General features: G+C 40.8%; 1 protein-coding gene and 2 long non-coding RNA genes across 3 annotated transcripts; 1 reads left to right on the plus strand and 2 right to left on the minus strand.

The window, feature by feature from the left end:
• Positions 1-1,375: 1,375 nt before the first annotated feature.
• Positions 1,376-24,356, minus strand: LOC138961743 (E3 ubiquitin-protein ligase TRIM56-like). The gene is made up of 3 exons (XM_070333412.1): positions 24,177-24,356; positions 4,887-4,998; positions 1,376-4,045 (listed from the first exon to the last, which is right to left on the minus strand). Exons 2-3 carry the CDS (start codon positions 4,903-4,905, stop codon positions 2,403-2,405), a joined length of 1,662 nt encoding a protein of 553 aa, XP_070189513.1. The 5' UTR covers positions 4,906-4,998; positions 24,177-24,356; the 3' UTR covers positions 1,376-2,402.
• Positions 7,277-11,054, plus strand: LOC138961741 (uncharacterized). Its single transcript, XR_011454296.1, has 2 exons — positions 7,277-8,751; positions 9,574-11,054. It is a non-coding gene; the product is annotated as an uncharacterized lncRNA (long non-coding RNA).
• Positions 14,056-18,166, minus strand: LOC138961742 (uncharacterized). Its single transcript, XR_011454297.1, has 2 exons — positions 16,366-18,166; positions 14,056-15,381 (listed from the first exon to the last, which is right to left on the minus strand). It is a non-coding gene; the product is annotated as an uncharacterized lncRNA (long non-coding RNA).
• Positions 24,357-25,387: the final 1,031 nt, after the last annotated feature.

Here is a 25,387-nt window from a genome sequence, read left to right on the forward strand (position 1 = left end):
GTGCGTGTGTGTGTGTGTGTGTGTGTGTGTGTGTGTGTGTATGTGTGTGTGTGTGTGTGTGTGTGCGTGTGTGCGCGTGTGTGCGTGTGTGCGCGTGTGTGTGTGTGTATTAGGTCGTGACATCAGGGACGTTGCATTCGATATCAAATGTCATTTGGAAAACCTGTTCAGGCAAATGTGAGCTAAAACCGAATTAAGGCTATCTTAACAATCACAGAATCTGTGTAATTGCAAACCCCCAGTTGACTGAATTGCAATAAAATGTGTCTTTTGACTCTCTGACTCGCTCACGTAGAAGGGAAAGTTCTTTCAACCAAGCGAAACAACTACGTATGATCTTTGGAAATTGTAAATGCCGCGTAGTCTCCCTTTATTCACCCTGCCGGGATTTGATATTTAACAGAATGTCTTTGTACTGCACTATTGTAAGAGGCAATTCGACAAACATACAGACAGGCAGACAAACAGAAGCACACACGTACACACACACACACACACTCACACACACACACACACACACATACACACACACGCACACACATACACACACACACGCACACACGCACACACACACTCACACACACACTCACTCACACACACACACACACACACACACTCACACACACACACCCACACACACACACACACACACACACACACACACACACACACACACATTACCATCATATTCTCCTCAACACTGTCTTGAACAAAAAAGAACCAATTATCTTTCAAACCTGTGATTCACTCGTTTATTTGTAATTTGGGCACTTGGTTACGCATTCATGTATTTAAGCCTTCAGTGAGCACACTTTTAAACAAAAAGTGAATATAGCTGCTGCCTTCTTTCCAGACAACGCATCACTGCAAGCCATCAGTCTCGTGTGCCGTCGCGATATAACCTTGAATGGTTGAAAACGACGTTAAACACCAAATAAAGAAAGAAAGAAAGTCTCGTGTGATCAACGAAGACAACGTTCAAGACATAAGTCTTCCACCAAACGGATGTTACCAGGATTTGTCAGGAAGATTTAGCCCATTTTGGGGCAGCGTGACCTTTCCCCCACCGTGAACAAGTTTGGCAGCTCTGCGACGTTTTCCTCCGTGCTTTCAAACACTTATAATCGTGTTGCCGATTGCCTATAATGATGATCTTCCACAACGACTATTGGTTCCTCGATTAACCTTCAAGAAATGTGTTTTCCTCTTTGGTTTTGTTGTTGTTGATGTTGTTGTTGATGATGTTGTTGTTGTTGTTTTCTTTACTAAACATCCTTTTGCTGCCACCCCCCTAACCCCCGCTGGCCGGCTATAATTATAAGCTTTACGCAATGGCTGTCGCCAGACAACACGTGGGATGTATAAAATTAATGCGTTTAGTGGTCATGTACAAATGTCCGAATAAATCAATCAATCAATATGAAGCTTATATAGCGCGTATTCCGTGGGTACAGTTGTAAGCGCTTGTTGAAGAGTTGTCAACACAAGACTAACAAAGAAACTAACGTCTTCAGACGGACACGAACCCTATCACACACTAGCAAACCCTGGTAAACAACTGGATAAAATGATGTAAGGTAAGAAATGAAAGCTGTGACCCTCAAAAACAAGCAACACATAACAACATTAAAAACATAAAACATAAAACGGGGATAAGAATATTAACTGTGTTTTTTCAAGCATACGAAATTACCGTGGTTGTGCATATAGAAAATACAACATTATTTACATTAAAATTTATAATAACATTACCTAATACAAAAAAAAAACTATTCAGGACTGAACACCTCAATGCATAGCACTCTCGCCATTAAGATGTAAACAACTCATACGAAAAACCCACGGTCAATTCATCTCAAAAATCAACTACTACAACAGGAGCAATGTACAACTATATACTCGAAATTATCAGCAGCATAATGATCGCAGAATAGAAAATGTAGTGTTTGTTTTAAGAGTGTAATTAAACATTGTTTAAAACTCTTCCTAGCACTGACGGTTCTTACGTTTGGTACATGGAACAATCTGCGGGAAAGCAAACGTTCGTAGAAGTGAGCAAGTACACTATGTGTCTTGTAACTCGCAGTCACCCCAGTCTTTTGCACCACTCTTCTTTCTTGCAGCGCAGTCAGTCATAATCTTGCACATTATCATGACTCTGTCCAGACCATTTTGATTATTGATTCCCAAACAACTAAACCACCAAACAAAGCCAAAAGTTTCCACAGACTTAACATAAAACTTCTGTAAAGAGAGCATGAATCTATGAGTTCACACATGAAGTGATCTTAGTTTCAGTATTCTGCTTCTGTCTGCCAAGCAGACTGGAGCGACTGCATCTACAAGCCCATCGCCGATATTTCATCAGGCAAGTTTTGCCCTTGTTCCCACCCTGTCTTCTTTCACGACAGCAACATTTGGATGGCGCCAATCTCACTGGTAATCTCGCTGCAGTAACTTTTTGTGCTGACGTTTTTTTGCTGTCCGGGCGCTGCCCGCTTTTGACGTTGTGTCGCTGCAGTATAGCCTAATTCAAGTGGCGTGCTATCTCGATCCTCTTGCGAGGGGTGAGATCTGGTCACGTGACCAATGAAGTGAGGAATGGCGGTCTTGATGGTGGTCAAGGGGTCACTGTGTGAACCAGCATGATGTGCGCCGCAACCTGGACATCCATTGTTACCGTTATACATCCTGCGGTAGTTCTGGAAGCTCGCGTTGGCACCATAACCATAGTCACTGGCACCACTGCCGTAACCATATTTTCTGGTGTTTCTGCCGAAACCAGCGTTGCATTGGTCTCCAGGCGGATTTTTAGCGCCGCATTGTGGACAGCAGTCCAAATCTTTGTGGTACTCGCATGAACAGCCATAGCACTGTGCCTTTTCCTCAGCTTCTTCAAGCTGGATGACTGTATTCCATTCTTCGCTGGTGAACGACTTCAGCTTGGAGGCCGGTACAGCTGATTCCATTGTTTGTGTCACGTCAGCGTTCCGATGTGCAATCCGCAGAAGATTTTTTTTTCTGGCCGTTCTTGCCACTGGATGAGTTTGCATGCTACAGTACGCCTGGACGGAACCACCGTACGGTAGGGCACAAGCCTCATCGCTCGCAACGCCGAAAAACTGCTTCATTTCGTTAGGGATTTCCAAGACATCTGCGTCACATCCGCTCTCAGCAACGCGCTGCGCATGCTCCGTGAAACTAATAAAACATGTTAATTCTTGAGTCATGTGATCTATGCACTGCGAGGCAACGCGGGCCGCATCGCTGGCTTCTTGGCTGAGCTTTTTTTTGGCCTTTGCCAGGCTCCCGTCAATCTCTCTTTTTAGCTCCTCCGCGCGTCGCTCAAGTGTGCTTTCCATTTCCTTCTGGTTTATCTGCACTGCCGCTGTGTGACTCGTGGCGGTTTGCAGCGCTGCTCTCAACTTAGGCTCCAGGTTGCTGTGCGCCCTGTTGGTGACTTGAAGAATCAACGACTTCGCCTCAGCGCTCTTTTCCGACAGATCGGTGCTGATGTGACCTTCGTGCGACGTCAGCTTGCAGTCTCGGCAGATGACAGCAGAACATTGGGTGCAGAAAAACCGGATCTTTTCGTCTTTGTGGGTTTTGCAGAAGCGCTCTTTGCTGACTGTCAGGCCGGGCAGGCTTCCCGAGGCCTGTTGAAGGTTGAGCACAGTGTGAGACCTGGTCGCCTTGATGGAGGCGTGGATCGCCGTGCAGGCGTCGCAGGAAAGCTGGTCGCAATCGCTACACTTGTGGCTGGCCGAACCTTTGCCGCACATCTCGCACGTGCTAACTTTTTCAGACGTGGATCGCTGACCTTCGACCTCAGCCTGGATGTAGAAATTGACTTGGAACTTATCCACGCCCCCCGCTGGGATCTGGACTGAGGTCCTGCAGGTCGGGCAAGGGAACGACCCGGACTTTCCACGTTTGTGGACCAGTTGTTTCAGGCAGCCCACACAGAACGTGTGGAAGCACGGTAGGATTCTCGGTGACGTGAACACCCCCAGGCACATGGCACATTCGCGATGACGGGATTGTGCTATAAACAGAACAATGAAAGCAACATATGATTTTAACATAAAGAAGACCAACACATACACAAGCATAGCCAAGCTTGGCTGTGATTGTCTGATATGATTTGGATTTTGCGATCCGGCCACTGAGACAAACTTGATCCTTGAATCTTTGGTTAATCAAGTTTCCCAACGATAAACTCAGGAGACTGAACTTTTACATAGGCTTAATCCACATGTTTATTTTAACACCAATGGTCGATAACAAAAGGTTTTCTTCTGGAATTAGTCGCTGCTACCTGAAAAGTACCGGCACGGTTGGCCTAGTGGTAAGGCGTCCGCCCCGTGATCGGGAGGTCGTGGGTTCGAACCCCGGCCAGGTCATACCTAAGACTTTAAAATTGGCAATCTAGTGGCTGCTCCGCCTGGCGTCTGGCATTATGGGGTTAGTGCTAGGACTGGTTGGTCCTGTGTCAGAATAATGTGACTGGGTGAAACATGAAGCCTGTGCTGCGACTTCTGTCGTGTGTGTGGCGCACGTTATATGTCAAAGCAGCACCGCCCTGATATGGCCCTTCGTGGTCGGCTGGGCGTTAAACAAACAAGCAAACAAACAAACAAACAAACAAACCTGAAAAGTGCATCTCAGCTCGTTTACTTGGTATTGTGTATCTGTTGGATTGCATACAGTGAGAAGCTGCTAGCTTGATGTTTGTAGAAAGTACACATTTCTCTGTGAAACTTCGCCTCCCCCAACCCGCCCGAATCCCAACCCGTTTCTAAAAGAGAGAATACAGTCGTACGTCGTTGCATCTACGTCTATGTTGGTGCTTTCTGTTGGGTAAGGACTGTGAACCAGCCACAAACCTGGAAGCAGCGAAGCCATGATGCATAGTGTAGTCGGATGTTCCAGGAATCGACCAAGGCTCTACCAAGACTGCAGACCTGTATCCGCTTCCAGAGGTACGATTCCTGTCGGCTGAATAAAAAAAGAGAAAAATGAACAAAACAGTTTTTTTCCCTTTGATAAATATGCACAACACGCTGTTACACAGCCCTGTTACAGCGTGTGCACGATAAACATATATTTGGGTCACGAAAAGCTAAACTTTCTCTTTTACCCTTGTTTTTTTTCTCGCAATCGTTCAACTTTGTATTTCTTTTTTCTCCTACTTCTTAACTTGTATTCATTTTTCTTCATTTCAAAGCTTTTGATTGGTGTATGGAAGATCGAACTAATCAAAGGGTTGCATATAACTGTCAATTATTTTCAGTACACGATTTCCGATAATTAACCATTCTATGTTTAGTAACATCGGCTTTTGTGAAAAACCCAAGTTCTGTTCAGCCAACTAATTGATACAATGAAATAAAGTCATCTAGAGTCTAGAACATACACATTGAAAAATATTGTAAGGTGGGAGATTATGGCGTCACCTTGCGACGTCCTTTTGCAGGCATGGTGAGACTTTAGCGTCAAAAGTTGTTTTTCTCAAATTATCTTCGGCTGTCTGTCTATCTCTCTGTCTATCTCTGAGAAGCGTAGCGCTGAGTTCAATAATTATTTTAAAAATGTCCTCTATAAATCTCTTAGCGCACTGTGATTGTTTCAACAACGATATTGTCAGTTACTACAAAAGATTAGAATGTTTGACAAGGCACACTTTCTGCGGGCGAATGGATAACTGTGGACCGGTCGAGTTAGATCTACCGTAAAATCCCTAGTATAAGCCCACCCCCCCCCCTGTGCACAGATTTAGGGCAAAATTGGGGGGTGGGCGTTTGCTAGGGATAGACCCCTTTGCACAAAGTAAGTTTTGTGCTCAACCGTGTAATTGAGTGAATACAAACCCAGAAAGCATGTAAGTTAGGTCGTGTGAGTAGAAGTGAAGGAAAAAAGAAAAAAAAGGACTTTGAGGCAAAGAAGGCCAACCATGAGAGAGAGAGAGAGAGAGAGAGAGAGAGAGAGAGAGAGAGAGAGAGAGAGAGAGAGAGAGAGAGAGAGAGAGAGAGAGAGAGAGAGAGAAAAGGACTGGCTCTTCTGAAAACAACACGAGCATAGTCATTCATATAAATTTATGAGTAAAAAGAAAATCGCCAGACCTTTGCAAGGACAAACAATAACAACACAATTCCGGGAAAAAGAAACTTGATGAAATGTCGAAATGTCAACACCAATGAAGCCCTTTCTTTCTGTACAGGGAAGAAATTACACGATCGTCTTTGGAAATGAAACGTTAACTGAACTTGGATTTTGTCTTCAAAAGGCCCAATCTTTCTGAGAAAGAAAAACCCACAAACTTAGGAAAAAAAAGAGAAGAGAAACTCGAAAAAACATGAACGATGGGTGGGAGTGAGGAGAGGGGACAAAGAATAAGAAAAAAGGAAAGAAACACGAAAAGGTAAAGAAGGGGAAAAAGATGACTTTTAGAACAGTCTGCACAAATCCTGGTGAAAGTGAGCCTATAGTCTCTTTGAAAAAATCAGGGTGGGCGTTTGCTAGGTAGTTACCCCTGTGCACAACTTTTGGCCCAAAGTGGGGGGTGGGCGTTTGCTAGATGGTGGGCTTATGCTAGGGATTTTACGGTACTTGTGTGTGTGTGTGCGTGCCGGCTTTGCCATGCCTTGCAAGCTTCTCGCAACAGTTGCAAATTTCGGGGGTATTGACGGTTTTATCGCCGACCATCAATTTTTACAATTTGATGACCCTCTGCACCGTTTTATCGATTTGCAACTAATAGTATGAGTTACAGTTATGCTTAATGTACCTGTAAGCATATAGTTTCACTTTTATATTAAGATTATTGTTGGTAGAAAAAAAAACACCGGTGAGGAGGGGGGGGGGGGGGGGGGGGGGGGGGGGCGAGAGCGTTTTGTTCACCGCGCGTCTGTACATTTGTTTATCATAGCTAGCTGAGGATCGTACTTTCCTGTTCTGAATTATAGCCGCATGCAGTTGAGTACGCACTATCTCTGTCACAGTTAGCTAAGGGAATCTAGCACAGTGCTTTGAAACCACGTATTACACAAAAAGGCCACCGACATTCCCGACTAGGATAGCACACACTGAATGTGAAACACACCTTCTGGCGCCTTGCCAAGAGGCGACAGTCCTGGACGTCACAATCTAGACAACACGGAGTAAAGTAGGGGAAGGTTGCCTAATATGGACCACTGCCTGCACGCACACAAAAGTAAACAAATTAATTAGAAAAAGGAATGGACACGGACTGTCAACATGCAAGTTTAAGGGGATGTGCGGGGGTGATTTTTGAGCTTTTGGGCAGATTTGGGCATTTAGACATTTTGACTGTTTGGAAAACTGTGGTCATTTTTCTTTCAATTTCTGCCGTTGATGTTGCATATACATGTTTTTTTTGTGCAATAAAAATAAATTCAATACACCAACCCTCGCCTGATTGCGTTCATTTGTCTTGAACTTGCCTTATTATTGCCGATTTTCAACACCTTGATCAGCAAATTTGAGCAGACGACAGGGCGAACACTGCATGACGTTGCTTGCTACATAGCCTCCCCTGTTTGCATGTGACCGTTGTTTCGTTATTTTCCGGACTACTTCGGCTCTAACGGAACATTTTCAATGTAGGTCAATCTACGCCAACTTCCTTATACGGAGAGTATGACGTATGATGTGATCTTGATTCGTTCAACCGGGGTCACGTGGTACAACAATGGCGCTTGTTTACAAGCAGTGAAAGTACACGCTCCTGTGCAAAAATGGTTCGCACCAAGCCATCAACAACCAGAGGAGCCCCAAAATCTACGAAAAAGAGGACAGATCAAGTGAAGAATCAATGGAAGGCGAAGAAATCAGCGCAATCAGCTTCTGTGCTGGCTGACGTGGCAGAATTAGTGCCGGTTTTGGGGTCGTCTGCTAGTGCTACATTTTCCGCGTCGATTCCTTGAGTCGATGAAAACATTCTCGGCACGAAGACAAGAAGTGAGTTCAAAAAAGAATCGTATGAGAGGTTTGTGTCCGGTGGAGTTGACACAAAGTCATCTGCTGCTACTGAAACCCTGGTAAAAACCCAGAGGGGTGTTGTAGACTTTGCCGAAGTAGACAGTATGGTTGCAAGTCTGTGCTGTCCACAGTGTAACAAGTGCTTGTCTCTTTGCACAGACTCCAGACCAACAAGTGGCTTGGCAGTATTTGCCCAGGTGAACTGTTCTTCGTGCGAAGAGCGTGTATGAACAGTATCTTGCGACAAAATTTAAGGCCAAGACAAAAGTGTTCGACATGAACAGACAGGCAGTGTATTCCTCACTTGCTTGTGGACTGGGAGCCACCACATTCAGAAATTTCTGTGAAAACATGGATTTAGCTGGACTTCACCACAAGACCTTTCATAGTCATACTCATGCCAGCCAAGTATTCACACAACTGGAGAAATTCCGGAAGCATGTGTTCAGTGACACTGTTGCATATGTTCGAGAAGTTCATGCAAGATACTGTGGCACTACTCTTGGTGTCGACGACACCCTGAACATTATTGTGAGCTATGATGGCACCTGGCTTACTCGTGGACACTCTTCGCACATTGGAGTTGGGTGTGTTGTGGACTTACTTACTGGACTCTGTGTTGATGCCCATGTCATGTGTACCTACTGCCAGGTGTGGAGTCTACGGGGCAGAAGCTGTTTCAGGAAAAGCCAGAGGAGTATGCGGCCTGGCTCGTGGACCACTTAGACAAGTGTGAGGTGAACTATAAAGGTAAATTATATCTGTTTGCACAGACATATTTGAATAGAGTTTATTTCAAATTTAAGCAACTTACTCAAATAATATATAGCAAATTACAAGTAAATGTAATAGTGATGAGTGGATATTATTTTCCATGCATTCCAGTGAAACTGAAAACCAAAACCAAAGGCATGGATGATGGATTAAAAAAAAAAGCGTCATAAAGACAGATCATCAATTTATGATAATAATAATGAAAGTTGTAACACATGCGTAAAAATCCAATTTGTATCTTGAATAGTTCAGGGCATGGGGGAGTGCATGTGTGTGATGAAAATAATAAGAAAACACACACAGATAGATAGACAGACAGACAGACAGAGAGAGAGAGAGAGAGAGAGAGAGAGAGAGAGAGAGAGAGAGAGAGAGAGAGAGAGAGAGAGAGAGAGAGAGAGAGAGCTGTATCTACAGCATCAAGAGAGATTCACAAGTCTTCAGAATCAACGGGCTTCCCAGAACTGAGGGAGCTAGAATAGTGGTCAGGGGATGGCAAATAGTACATGTATGTGTGGCACAATACAAGTGTATTTAAAAACGTTCAAATGGTATCAATTAATGCATTATGCTTAACGTTTACAATCTAACAATGTTCAGTGCACCTATACCTGCTGCTAGAAATTTAATATTCAGTAATTTGGTAATTCCATGTTTATTTCATTTTTTTCCGCATTAATTATAATTGAAGTATTAGCTGGACAATGACTGTGAATAACACATGCGCGCACACACACACACACACTTAAAAAATACTCTGTTTGCAAATTACATTTCTTATTTTGTTCTTGTTTGCAGGCTCATCAGGATGATGGAGGTGGAAGCAGCCCGTGTCATATGGCGTCGATCGGTGAACACCAACAAGCTTCGCTACACAACACTACTGTCGGACGGTGACTCCAAGACTTTTACATAGCTCAACGACATCAAGCCCTATGGTGAGGATATTCACATTGACAAGGAAGAGTGTGCGAACCATGTGAGTAAACGACTTGGTACAGCTCTTAGAGAGTTCAACTTTGGACCTGCTGCTGCTGCCGACTCTGCCCAGTTCTTCGGATTCTAGACTGGACATCACATGAAGAGGCTTGGAGCAGCCAGGATGCACAAGAGGGTGCGGAACAGTCTGAAGGCTGTGAGAGACAAGCAAAGTAAAAGGAGAGACAAAGTGCGGGCAGCCAAGTCAGAGAGACTGGAAGAACTTGTTCATGCAGCTGGAAGGTGGCCCTGCATATGCTGCAGGCATGTTCTAAGTTTTGACTAAATGTTTTAACTTAGACGGGGAATCGAGATGAGGGTCATGGTGTATGTGTGTGTGTATAAAGTGATTCCGAGGAAACTACTGGACCAATCTTGACAAAACTTAACGAGAGTTCCTGGGTGTGATATCCCCAGATGTTTTTTTCCATTTTTTGGAAAGATGTCTTTGATGACGTCATATCCGGATTTTTTTAGGCAGTTGAGGCAGCGCTGTATCACCCTAATTTTTCAACCAAATTGATTGCAATTTTGGTAAAGCAATCTTCGACGAAGTCCGGACTATAATATTGCATTTCAGCTCAAAATCTTAAAAATAAATTAATGAGTTTGCTTGTTAAAGTTGTCATTAAAATCTAATTTTTAGTAACAAATTAAACCTTGACTGCATTGCATTCCTCATTTTTTCCTGAATTCAAAAATATATAGAAATGTCATGTTCACTCTAACAATGTGCTCATAATTACAGAAAATAGGTTTAGTAAGTACTACATATATGGTCTCATGCTTTGCGGAGACGAGCGTGATCCGTCTCGGTATTGTTAGCCGAGACTATCTAAATGTATCTCGTAGTCTTGGTGATGACTGGTTTGTGGTGTTGATATTTAAGTTTCATACCGATTGACTAAATGTTTTTATATCGCTTTAGGCGACTTGTCATTGTTATTGTGGTTAACATTATTCTCATATATATTGTGGTTATTGTACGCGTGCAATTGATGACTTGGGTACGTTTCGTAATTTGGAGCTAGCTTGTGTGTGTGTGTGTGTGAATGTGAGCGAGTGATCGAGCTTTTTTTGGTGTGCATGCTGTGATTGGGAGTGTGTGTATGCATTGTTTGTAACTCGGAACAAACAATTTTCCAGGTGTACTGCACATGTTTGAAATAACTTATGTTTTATGTCTTCCCTAACTTTTAAACGGTGTCTCTAAGGTGTGAAAAACATTCCTCAGTGTGGAATTTGGTGATACATGTATGTATTTTGGGTTTAATTACAACTATCAATGGTTTCAAAACAAATTGTGTGCGTTTTTGCCTTTTCCTCAGTTTGCATGTTTTGACATTTGGGAACAACATGATTTCAAATCTACTGGTTAGATTTCTGTGAAATTCTGCATACTTGTACTTTTACATACTATCTACAGAGTTACCATTTGAATAATGAATCGGAAAAGAAATGTTGGCTTTACGATTTTTTTAATATTAAATTTTACGCAAAATTTCAACATTATGATAAAAAAATTTTTTTTTAAATAACTGTAATACTCACAGAAAAAATAAATGGTAAATCTGTAGATATGATCTAAATCTATATTTATGCAAAATATTGGACAGAAATCGAGCATTTGGATATGGAAAAAACGGTTCCTAAAATCCAATATGGCTGCTGTTTACTTTCCTGTTTCTATAGCAACGACATACACAATAAACAAACACATTAACGTTTCTTAATTCAGAGACCATCAGTATTATAACAAAAGCGACACAAACAGTGCTGATCATCATATATGGAAAATAGCGATTTGGCCCTCACATGGCCTTAATAGGAGGTAGGGGAAGGTTGCCTAATATGGACCACTGCCTAATATGGACCACTTCATGCTCTGACAAAATAACGTCGCTAGAGCGCTCAACACAATGTCATTCTCTGTACTCACCCTCTCTAAATACCTTGCACATGTCAAAACAAAAACACAAACCACAAAACCGTTAGGCTTTTTATCTTTTTACATTTAGTCAAGTTTTGACTAAATGTTTTAACATAGAGGGGGGAATCGAGACGAGGGTCGTGGTGTATGTGTGTCTGTCTGTCTGTCTGTCTGTCTGTGTGTGTGTGTAGAGCGATTCAGACTAAACTACTGGACCGATCTTTATGAAATTTGACATGAGAGTTCCTGGGTATGAAATCCCCAGACGTTTTTTTTCATTTTTTCGATAGATGTCTTTTATGACGTCATATCCGGCTTTTTGTAAAAGTTGAGACGGCACTGTCACACCCTCATTTTTCAATTAAATTGATTGAAATTTTGGCCAAGCAATCTTCGACAAAGACCGGGGTTTGGTATTGCATTTCAGCTTGGTGGCTTAAAAACTAATGAGTGAGTTTGGTCATTAAAAATCTGAAAATTGTAAAAACAATATTTGTTTTATAAAACTTCTTCTTCTTCTTCTTCGTTCGTGGGCTGAAACTCCCACGTACACTCGTGTTTTTTTGCACGAGTGGAATTTTACGTGTATGACCGTTTTTTACCCCGCCATTTAGGCAGCCATACGCCGTTTTCGGAGGAAGCATGCTGGGTATTTTCGTGTTTCTATAACCCACCGAACTCTGACATGGATTACAGGATTTTTTTGTGCGCACTTGGTCTTGTGCTTGCGTGTACACACGGGGGTGTTCGGACACCGAGGAGAGTCTGCACACAAAGTTGACTCTGAGAAATAAATCTCTCGCCGAACGTGGGGACGAACTCACGCTGACAGCGGCCAACTGGATACAAATCCAGCGATCCAAAATTACGTTCATCTTATTCTTCATAATTTTCTGATTCCAAAAACATATAAATATGTTATATTCGGATTAAAAACAAGCTCTGAAAATTAAAAATATAAAAATTATTATCAAAATTAAATTGTCCAAATCAATTTAAAAACACTTTCATCTTATTCCTTGTCGGTTCCTGATTCCAAAAACATATAGATATGATATGTTTGGATTAAAAACACGCTCAAAAAGTTAAAACGAAGAGAGGTACAGAAAAGCGTGCTATCCTTCTCAGCGCAACTACTACCCCGCTTTTCTTGTCAATTTCACTGCCTTTGCCATACGGTCTTGCTGCGTTGCATTGTGTTCAGTTTCATTCTGTGAGTTCGACAGCTACTTGACTAAATGTTGTATTTTCGCCTTACGCGACTTGTTTTCTCACTTTTGGCCGCGTTCATTCTAAATTCGACGCCTAAACCGGACTCGTTTCTGTCCACAGCCAAAGCTGTTATCACACAAAACTGGCTATATACGACAGCTAAGACTTTATTTGTTACATTTTAGCAGCGCTGACTCCGAATTTCTACTGCAAACAAAAAGTGATAGCAAGATATATCTAAACTCTCCAAAGTACGTGTGTGTTGCCTTATATGGACCACCTTCAACAAATCGAAAAAAATAAAAGCTAAAGGCTATTTTCATTATTTCATTAAAAAGCTTGCTGAAAATAATCTATAACTTGCCCTCGAGGATAAAAACAAATCAAATAGTCTATACCTGAGGCCAAAAATCCTGGAACGCCGAAGAAGAAGAAATAGTCTTTATTTTCGTGGAAGTTGATAATTTCATTATTTTCATCCTGTTTTAGATTAGCTTCTTTTGTGTCCTGTTTTGCTTCAAATAATGCTCTCATCAACCCGAAACAGATAAATCTAAGGCATATTTGAATTAGTCTGACTTACACACTGAGTGGCATCATGTTATTTTGAAGTATTTGGGGCTTTTTACAGTGTTTCGTGAAGGCCTCTTCACTGGTCCATATCAGGCGCCAAGTTGTAAATGTGTCTTTATCCCCGAGTACGCTAGTACTAGGGCTCAGCAGACTTTAATTGTCTGTGTGTCTGTCTCGACTTAAGAGCTTATTGCTGGGAAACTACTGGGCGCAGTTCGTTCAAAAGTTGATACACTAACTTGATAATAGGTCCGATTGATCGTATTAAGGTATTAGAACACACCTGAAAGTACGCTGGAGTAGCCTCCCTTCCCGGATTTAGAACGCGTTTCGTGTCGTAACAGATTATCCACTTATTAGCAAAGAAACTACAATGGGAAGAAGGATAACTTCCTCATTGGGCATGCTTAGAAATGAGAATGGCTAAATACGAGTTATTCCCCTTTTCTACATGCTGACCAGGCTGTCTCCTGCTTTGTCATGACGAGTACAGTCGATCTTTCTCATGCTGTGACTTGCTTTATTTTCACATTTTCGGTATTTAAAACAGCAAACACACACACACACATAAACTGAAGAAGTTTCCATTCTGATTCGGTTATTTTATTTGGTGCTATATGTTTGCTTCACATTGTTTCTTCTTTTACATTGCTAAACACATCCATAATGCATGCATGGCTCATTCGAAAGAGGGCAACTGAATAACTGATACCCAATAGCAATAAATACTGAACAACTGAACAATAAATAGCAATAAATGATGACAGCGCCAAGTTTTTAAGTACAAAGTGAAATCATGTGACTGGACAAAGGCACAATTACAAAATACAAATAAAAAAATCGAGGCTCATTTTAAATTAAGTTCTCAGCTCATGGGGAAGCATAAGGTGACCCTAGAAACCGAAATTAGGAGACCTCCCGCCCCCAGGGCAGACTACAAAAAAAAAAGGGGGGGGGGACTAATTTGTGAAAAAGTATAAAAGGAATCGAAAACTGTATACATGTATTTAGTTAATACCCCAAAAATTGTATAGTATATACAATGTCAGACCCTAAAGAAAGTTTGTTAGTCTTTGCTTAGGCAAAACAAAGCAAAATAGCCTGTTTACGGTATCCCGACCAACCCTATTTTTCTAGACCAACCCTAGACTTTTTTTTTTGGCATTTGGAAAAAAAGAAAAAGAAAAAAAAATCAATTTTGTTCCTGTTTTTTTGCAAAATAATTTAAAAAGATGGTTATAAAATTTTTTTAAGAAAAGCCGACCTACCGACCCTCTTTTTGTGTGCCTATGTTACTGTAAACAGACTAAAAGGTACATCAGAAACAACACACCAGGGAGGGTCCAAAATTGTATCAAAATATAGATGGTAGGGAATTCAAAATAAAAAAGACAATAGACAAAACATGTACTTCGGCTCATAGAGCCTTCTTTAATTTTTGACTCATTAAGTCCATGCTCCGAGAGTCCTTTTTTTAATTTTGAATTGCCTACCATCTATTTTTTTTATACAATTTTGGACCCTCTTTGTACGGAGAGAGTTGGCAATTGTTAATCACATTCTCTCATCTCATTGACTCTCCTTCAGCTCCTTGGTAACATGCGTTCCCGTCTCTGCCAGGATTGGACACAGCAGCAGATAACCGGTAAATATGTAACAGGCATAAATGGCAAAATAGCTCGCCTCGCCTGATAATATATGAGACAACTGTTCTACTACAAAGTCTTTCTTGGGAGGCTTGGCTAATTTACTCGCTCGTTTTACACGGGGTTCCATCGTTTTCTTTTCTAATCGGAAAACCTTGCTCCTCAGTTTGTTGACCTTCTGCCAAAGTTCCGCTTCACGAGGGGATGGGGAAGATGACGACTTTGATGCTTTACATCCTATGTCCTCCAGGATCGCCTGAATGTCATCTAAAAAAGAAAACACACATAAAATAACATAACCATAACAAGTTACAACCTGGAAGAAATTAAAACACGTGTAATTAAATCACAAAATGAAAATAAACAATAGCGTAGGAAGGCAGGCCAGAAATGAAGTGTATTAGCAACTATGGATACGATGTGGAACAATGATGGAATTGACCTTGTTTGGTACTGAATGGGTGAGGCCATTAGAACTGTACCCACGGAATACGCGCTATATAAGCTTCATATTGATTGATTGATTGACTGATTGATTAGGACAACAGTACCAGGTAAACTCCTCACACACCATGCCTCTTTCTTTCTTTCTTTATTTGGTGTTTAACGTCGTTTTCAACCACGAAGCTTATATCGCGACGGGGAAAGGGGGGGGGGGGGGGGGAGATGGGAATAGAGCCACTTAATTGTTTCTTGTTACACCATGCCTCTAACAGGATATGTTTCCCATCTTTACGTGTTGGAACTACAGGTACAATTTCATCCATCCATGCATCCGCCCTATACAGCTTCTTCTTCTTCTTCTGCGCTCGTGGGCTGAAACTCCCACGTGCACTCATTTTTTTTGCACAAGTGGAATTTTACGTGTATGATCGTTTTTACCCCGCCATTTAGGCAGCCATACGCCGCTTTCGGAGGAAGCGTGCGGGGTATTTTTGTGTTTCTAAAACCCACCGAACTCTGACATGGATTACAAGATCTTGTGCTTGCGTGTACACACCAAGGGGGATAAGTCACTAGCAGGTCTGCACATAAGTTGACCTGGGAGATCGGAAACATCTCCACACTTAACCCACCAGGCGGCCGCGACCGGGATTCGAACCCTCGACCTTCCGAGTTAATAGACCGACGTCTTACCACCCCGCCACAGCGCCCGTCACCCTATACAGCAATTATCAACTATGTAATGGATTGGATGGGTTTAAACATTTTTTGATGTCAGGGTGTTCTTCATGGTTAAAAATCTCTTACCTGGTTGAACAATTTGTGCATCAGGCGACAGGTCGGTGCTGGCTTCATTTGTAGCTACCCTTTGCGATGGTGGCTTCCTCCCACTAGCAACCTGCAAATGCACAGCTCTTTAACTGACAAACTCACAACCAACACCCAGTCACAATGAAACAATTCTCCCAATTTCATGGCATTGGTCTTAGGCCACACAAAAAAGTGTATGTTTCTCGTAAGGCAAAACAAAAAATAATCTGTTTACAGTATCCGGACCGACCCTATTTTTTTCCCACCGGCCCTAGACTTTTTTTGGGGCATTAAAAAATGAAATTAAAATATTCAGATGGCTAAAATACAAAAATAAAAAGCCGACCTACCGACGCTATTTTTGGGGGGCCTATGTTACCTTAAACAGACTTTTTTTGTGGCCTAACATGACTAAAGGTGGAGATTTTTTTTCTAAACTTTTTTTTTTAAACCATCTTTTTAACTTATTTTGTTGAAAAACAGGAAAACAATTGATTTTCGAATACCCCTTTTATTTTTGAAAATGCAAAATAAAAGTCTAGGGTCGTCGGGAAAACATAGGTAGGGTCAGGTGACCAGAAACATACAACTTTTTTGTTGTTGACGCCGACCCTATACTTTTTTTGCCATTTGGGGCTGTTTTTTGGCAAAATAAGTTCATCATATCATCATAATCAAGACGTCGATCCAAAATAAGTAACTTTTTTTTGTTGGCCTTATCATTTTTTTGCGCTAAATGCAAACAGGCATTATTTGATGGGAACAATGCTGGTTTTTTTCAATTCTTACATCAGCCTCAAACTTGTCATTACTCAACCTGCATTTAATAGTGTGCTTCATTGGTTTGCAAAAACCTAAAACCAATAAATAAATAACCTTCGGTGGTGGATTGGGCACTGCAAACAATGTCGGGACAGCATTCCACACAAGTGATCCTCTCTGCAGGATTGTTTTACTGGTTGGCCTCAAAGTGATCAGTACAAAGCTTGAGACCTTGAACATCAGCTGGCTGCAGCTTTTCAAAGTCCTCTCGCCTTGTGAATTGCATCCATATTCTGCACCTAGTTTGACAATAAAAACAACAATGTTATTGTTAAACTAAGCAAAAAGGAAAGACAAAAAATAAATCAGATCTTCAGTCTAAATCTAACGCTCTGCCTGAACGCAAAACGGATGAGTGATGTACCTTTGTACTGTAGTTTTCCCGTAAGCAAGGTTTGATAAAGATTTCGGCAAATATGATCACGGGTAGTTTGTCATCAAGTGTAAACTGTTGTTTTGTACTGACTGCTGACTCACACTCACAGTCGTAAGTACAGTGTACACAGGCACAGATACACACGCAGACACACGCGTACATAGTACAGCTAGTACAGAAATCTCAGGATGAACCGATCCATGCTATGTTTGTAATATTTCATTTGCATATTAGTTCTATAAATACTGTAGTATCATAGCAGACAAAAATGCCCAGAGACAGTTGGCTTATCTGAGTGAGTTGACTCGAGCCATTGCATTCTCATTCTGAAGAAGGTAAACCTGATGAAATAATCACTGCACAACCCACCTTTTTTCTTCTTTAGGGAACTTGTGGAAAGTTTTCCCGAAGCAGCTCTGTTTGTAACGGGCGTTCTTGCAACAAAAAGCCGAGCACAATTTACCACCACCTCGCACGCGATCGGTACCTACGCGATCCGCCATTTTGTTTTCGCCGTCAGCATGTGACTAGGGACGATAACCCACAAACACTTTTTCGCATTTTCTTCGCAAGTTCCACGTCTTCCTTATGTACAGTGTTTGTTATTAGCCATATCCGTATGCAAAATAATGAAATAAACATCAGGAAATGGCAGAAGTTTACAACTATCGACATTTTCTATCAGTGCAATAAAAAACAATCGCTAGAACTTGCATTTACGACATGTCGTGCGTGAGAACGTGTCAGTAAACAAGCACTTCTCTTGCCTGGCTGAAGAACCCTACGAGTCAATCTAAAACAGACGACAAGTAATGGAAAGCAGTCTGCGGATAAACATAACAAACTGCTGATGAAATAGTGTGTTCATCCCTGCTCTGGATAAAAGACATCGGACTGAAATGACAGCGTGGCAGCGTTCACGCGAAAATAATTTTTTCAGATTATCGCTTCTACATTTTATTGCACGTAGGCTACTTGCCACTTGGGGCAGATCTGAATTTCACACTGGAAGATGACAAATCGGTCTTGTGAGTTGAGAACCACATGTTCTTTGCCGACAGAAATCACGATGGGACAAGATGCAGATTGTGTTGAAGAGATGTTTGCAGATTATCGCATCTAAATTTTATTGCTCAGATCAATGCACGTAGTTGGGGTAGATCTGAATTTCGCAAGGGAATGACACATCGGTCTTGTGAGTTGAGAACCACATGTTCTTTGGCGGCAGAAATCACTATGGGACAAGATGAGGATTGTGTTGAGGAGGTTAATACTGACTGACTTTAGATGAAGAGTTTCTAGACCTGGTTTTTGTAGAGAGGCATCATGATGATATCCTGTGGTTTTTTTTTAACGTTCTTAGTGAACGTAACCTTACTATGCCCGCTGTGACATTCACGAGGATTATTGTGATTATTGGACAATCGTGTGCCTGTGCTGGACTTGCAGGAAGACAAACGGAGTCGGAACGGTATACGTGCTGCAAAGTGTGCACGCCCAGAGTGCAGTGTGAACCGAGAGTGAGTGTGTCATTGTGTGGAAGTTTTGCTTGATTGATTTATTCATGATTTAATTTGCTTTTTGGTTCAATAGAAAAATCTGTGTACGTTATACTTTGTATTTTGTGGTGTGATTCGCCCGAGTGCGAGACCCCCATCCCCGAACGCCTGGCAGGGCCGGATCTGGGGGGGGGGGGGGGGGGGTCCTGGGTTCCGGACCCCCCCCCCCCACCACCCCCTGGCCATCTGATGTACCTCTCAGAGAAAAAAATAAAAAAATATGTGGACTTTTTAAGCTCTTCCCCCAACTCCCTTAGTTTATTTGGTCTTCTAAAACTATTTCAAATTATGAACAACATCAATTTTGATTCCCAGTTGCAAGGAAAGACCAAAAAATGACCTCACAAATGCAACATTTCCTCGGCTTCTGGGAGGTTTTGCCGCCCAGACCCCCCAAAGGGGCGTTTCCCCTGCACCCCACCGGGGCCTCAGCGGCCCCTGGACCCCTGCCTTCAGTTGGACCCCCCCCCTCAAACGAACTTGGTCCGGCCCTGTGTGGGTAGAATTGTATACTTGTGTGAGTGACGTGAGTGTGTAGATGAGAATGTGAAAGTTGTTTTGGACCCAGACACACACAGCAGACTTCAACGCAACAGCTCCAGTATATTAGGTATTACTCTTAGCTAAGTTTCAGCCTGACAAAGAAATTCGAGTGACACAGCTAATGGCTGTACTTGTTATTTCTCTATTAAAACAAATGTATCAAGATCTTCAGGCCCAAAAAAATAAATTGTCTGTTTCTAATAACATGGCTAAACAAAATAGGGTAGGTAGGTAGGGATTTTTTAATTTTTTTTGCCAGGATAGAATACTTGATAATAACTAAATGACACAAAGAGACAAGACTCGCTATAGATAGATTTATTAAACAAAACCACAAATGTGACAAAGGATATAAAATGATTGTTTTACCTGGTCTGGAATCTTCAGTAGTAATTGCATAAAAAAGTCTGATATATCAATTATCATGTTAACTTTTTTTTTAAATAGGTGCGTTAAATCCTAGTCGGTTTGTTTTTAATGGACTAAGCAATCAACCCTTGGACTGACAGAAAAGATGTACTGTATTTTAAAAATGTCCAGTTGCTTAAAATTACTTATTTTTCTAATTGGAAGAGAATATGCACTCTTTAATTTGTGTTCAAATGGGTAGGGGGGGGGGGGGGGGGGGTAGTAAAAGGATCACAGTTCAAGATTGTGCGCGACAAGAGGTGTGTTTCTTTTAACTGTGATGAAGAGGGATAACTCAACTTGGTATCTAACACTATTTCTGAACACTGTAACCACTTTAGCACTTTTAATTTATTTTTTCTGTCTTCCAAACTTCTAATTCAGCTTCAAAAATGAGAGAAAAAAAGGTGTTTTTTTCTGAAGTCAACAACTAAATCACTATGTTGGATAGTCTATTTTGCTTCCCTATTTATCGTCTTAAGTTTTTGATCATCTGATTACTTTGCTTTTCTATTTGGAAGATAATATGCACTCTTTTCTGAAAAATGGGTAGGGGGTGGGGGTAGTAAAAGCATCACAGTTCAAGATTTTGCGTGACAAGAGATGTGTTTCTTTTTACTGTGATAAAGAGGGATAACTCAACTTGGTATTTAACACTATTTCTAAACACTGTAACCACTTTAGCACTTTTAATTTATATTTTTCTGTCTTCCAAGCTTTAAATTCAGCTTATAAAATGAGTAAAAAGGTGTTTTTTTTCTGAATTCACCAGTTAAATCACTCTGATGGTTGTTCTATTTTGCTTCCCTATTTCTGTTCTGAAGTTTTTGATCATCTGACTACCTTGGTTTCCTATTTTGAAGATAATATGCACTCTTTTCTGAAGAATGGGTAGGGGGTGGCGGTAGTAAAAGCATCACAGTTCAAGATTTTGCGTGACAAGAGGTGTGTTTCTTTTAACTGTGATAAAGAGTGATAACTCAACTTAGTATCTAACACTATTTCTAAACACTGTAACCACTTTAGCACTTTTAATTTATATTTTTCTGTCTTCCAAGCTTTAAATTCAGCTTATAAAATGAGTAAAAAGGTGGGTTTTTTCTGAATTCACCAGTTAAATCACTCTGTTGGGTGTTCTCTTTTGCTTCCCTATTTCTGTTCTGAAGTTTTTTTATCATCTGATTACCTTGCCTTTCTATTTGGAAGATAATATGCACTCTTTTCTGAAGAATGGGTAGGGGGTAGGGGTAGTAAAAGGATCACAGTTCAAGATTTTGCGTGACAAGAGGTGCGTTTCTTTTAACTGTGATGAAGAGGGATAACTCAACTTGGTATCTAACATTATTTCTCAACACTGTAACCACTTTAGCACTTTTAATTTATATTTTTCTGTCTTCCAAGCTTTAAATTAAGCTTATAAAATGAGTAAAAAAGTGGTTTTTTTCTGAATTCACCAGTTAAATCACTATGTTGCATGTTCTATTTTGCTTCCCTATTTCTGTTCTTAAGTTTTGATCATCTGACTACCTCGCTTGTCTATTTGGAAGATAATATGCACTCTTTTCTGAAAAATGAGTAGGGGGTGGGGGTAGTAAAAGCATCACAGTTCAAAATTTTGCGCGACAAGAGGTGTATTTCTTTTAAAATTGGTGAAGAGGGATAACTCAACTTGTTATTTAACACTATTTCTGAACACTGTAACCACTTTAACACTTATAATTTATGTTTGACTGTGTTCCATGCTTCAAAATGGGCTTCAAAAATGGATACACAAGGTTTTTTTTCCAAATTCACCTGTAAAATCACTATGTTTGATGTTCTATTTTGCTTCCCTATTTCTCTTCTTCAGTTTGTGATCATCCGATTGTTTTTTGTTAACATATTCACAATACAATATCACAAATTCTTCAGTAGGGTTTGCGTGAAAAAATCTCATACCTATGCTCAAACTTCAGTCGTTATCTCAAAATGTTGCGCGACAAGCTCTATTCATTTTGTTTTTTCCTGATAAACAAAACACTGAACTAACATAAAAACAAACCTTTAAAACTGCCTAACCACTTTGAAATATGGCCTCAGGTGTGTTCTCCAGCCTTAAAACTTCATAATGTTACCTGGGACCTACATGCGAAATAAACCACAAAAACGACTTGGCGGTGGGAGAAATTCTCGGAGCAACAGCCAGCCATTGAGCTGATAGAACAGCCGAACGCGTCACACAGTGAAGAGAAATATAGCGTCATAAAAAGATTACGTCACGGTCAAAAGTCTTTGACGTCAATTAATGCATCATGATGTCATGCCTCCCTGTAGTCTTTTTCTCTCGCGCAGTGTGTGTGTTCATGTGTGTGTGTGTGTGTGTGTGTGTGTGTGTGTGTGTGTGTGTGTGTGTGTGTGTAAGAAAGAGAGAGAGAGAGAGAGAGAGAGAGAGAGAGAGAGGGAGTGAGGGAGAGAGAGTGTGTGTGTGTGTGTGTGTGTGAATGTGTGTGTGGATTTTCACTGTGATCAAATAAAAGAGAAAGGCCAGTCACCACGCACATCCTCGGCTCGCATGCAATGTATTTATATAGCAAAAGGAATGCCTGTAATTCACACAGAGCAATCACTTGGTCTTAAACGTGCACAAGACAAAAACTTGCATACTGGGGGAGCGAGCCAGTCTGAAGAGTACTCGGGTCCAGCGCGAGCGTTTTTTATTTCATGTTTGCTTCATGGCTATCAAAGCTTATTCGCTCTAATTAGGCCTAACGGTTAACTAAAGAGAGGACACAAAATGAAACTTCCTCGCAAGAAACAAGCAAGTTATCAGCAAGAAAGAAAAAGTGGTCCATATTAGCCAACCTTCTCCTACTCAAAATGTTGTGTCATTAGTACAGTCATTCTCCTGACAACAGCTCGGTTCGCTATCTGAGATCGGGCCAAGACTTTTTCTCTGTTTTGTTCTTCTCCTTTTTACATTTAGTAAAGTTTTGACTAAAATTAATGTTTTGAGGTTATTGTGTTTTTAAAGTTACTGTGTTTTTGAGGTTAATGTGTTTTTGAAGTTACTGTGTTTTTGAGGTTAATGTGTTTTTGAAGTTACTGTGTTTTTGAGGTTAATGTGTTTTTGAAGTTACTGTGTTTTTGAGGTTAATGTGTTTTTGAAGTTACTGTGTTTAGAGGTTATTGTGTTTTTGAAGTTACTGTGTTTTTGAGGTTATTGTGTTTTTGAAGTTACTGTGTTGAAGTTACTGTGTTTTTGAGGTTAATGTGTTTTTGAAGTTACTGTGTTTTTGAGGTTAATGTGTTTTTGAAGTTACTGTGTTTTTGAGGTTAATGTGTTTTTGAAGTTACTGTATTTTTGAGGTTAATGTGTTTTTGAAGTTACTGTGTTTTTGAGGTTAATGTGTTTTTGAAGTTACTGTGTTTTTGAGGTTAATGTGTTTTTGAAGTTACTGTGTTTTTGAAGTTACTGTGTTTTTGAGGTCATTGTGTTTTTGAAGTTACTGTGTTTTTGAGGTTAATGTTTTTGTTGTTACAGTGTTTTGTTGTTACTGTGTTTTTGTAATTGTTGTATTTTACTTTGTTGTTGCTGGTTGGGTACCAATATTCAGCTTTATTTGCGAAAAATACATTCTGTGTGAGCGTTTGATTATCAATCTGTCTGTATGACTGTCTATCTGTCAGCCTGTCTGTTTGCGAGTGCATGCGTATTTGGAGTGCGATTCACAGAAACCTAATAGACACATTTCTATGATGTTTAAGATGTACATTCTTTTAGATGATATTTCAATTTTTTTTTTCTCGTTAAACGCCTTGGATGACGCTTTATTGACCGACGGTTTCGGCCAGTCAGGACCGGATCAGTCTCGGTGAAGACATGTCAGATCATTTTTTATGTTTAGGCTGACATATTGATACACATTTGGATATTGTTGTACGGGACTTGTCTATTGAATATTTCACACACACACACACACACACACACACACACACACACACACACACACACATGCACACACACACACACACACAACACACACACACTCCTCTATTTCCTCCTCCTCCTCTTCAACATCCCAGACAGCCACTTACTGACACATTAAGATCAATAATCTTACCTGTCTCTTTCGCCACTTGGAACAGTCAGTAATCATCTCGAGTCGACACCACTGAGTTATTTAGCGGTCGACCATCTCTTCAACAGCGATCTTAGCTCCAGTCACCAACTCATGTCCCAAATAGAAATAGTTTCTGAGAGGACGTAAACTCCCCCTTCTAGTTCAACAGCGACAGTGCCCGTATGACGCTGCTCGCCGCAGCTGTGTTCGTGTCTAGCCCGTTTTGATAACTGCGTGCAGTCACTGTGGGACTATGGAAAGCCGTTTGGCTCATAACCTATACGCGGGAAAACGCGTGTAAGAAATAATTCATACGCGCGTAAGAAATAATTCATGCGGGTGTAAGAAGTATTTATAACACGTGTATGACTTATTTTTGTAATAAATACTTTTATGTTTTACACGAATTATTTTTTACGCGCGTATGAATATTTTTTACGCGGGTATGAATTATTTCTTACACGTGTATGAATTATTTCTTAGACGAGGTAGCAGTTATTTAAGCTAGCAAAATCGAACTTGCCCTGCAGTCACGCAAGGTCGAACCACTTTCCCTGCCACCAAGGTGGACGTTTGGCAAAAAATGTGCACTACGAAAGTTGTCTCTATGCAAGTCGTACATTTTCCGATTCAAGTTTAACTGCACCGCTGATTTCTTACACGTGTATAAATTATTTCTTACACGCGTATAGGTTATGAGACATACGGCTTTCCATACGGGACAGGGCTTACTGCTGTGTTCGTATCTCGCCTGCATAGATGTGTTATATGGCTGAGTCGGCGGCGCTTTATCAGATATCACTTCTTAGTGCATGCCTTTCTATCCTTGGCACAAAGGCAATTAACAAAACGCCCAATAAACTAGCTTTTGTTTCTTTCATAACTAAAGGTTCCATGAACTAGCTTTTGTTTTCTCCATAACTAAGGTTCCATGAACTAGCTTTTGTTTTCTCCATAACTAAAGTTCCATGAACTAGCTTTTGTTTTCTCCATAACTAAAGGTTCCATGAACTAGCTTTCGTTTTCTCCATAACTAAAGGTTCCATGAACTAGCTTTTGTTTTCTCCATAACCAAAGGTTCCATGAACTAGCTTTTGTTTTCTCCATAACTAAAGGTTCCATGAACTAGCTTTTGTTTTCTCCATAACTAAAGGTTCCATGAACTAGCTTTTGTTTTCTCTTTAACTAAAGGTTCCATGAACTAGCTTTTG

Source organism: Littorina saxatilis, linkage group LG3 (genome assembly GCF_037325665.1).
Source record: "Littorina saxatilis isolate snail1 linkage group LG3, US_GU_Lsax_2.0, whole genome shotgun sequence".
Taxonomy (NCBI): Eukaryota; Metazoa; Mollusca; class Gastropoda; order Littorinimorpha; family Littorinidae; genus Littorina; species Littorina saxatilis.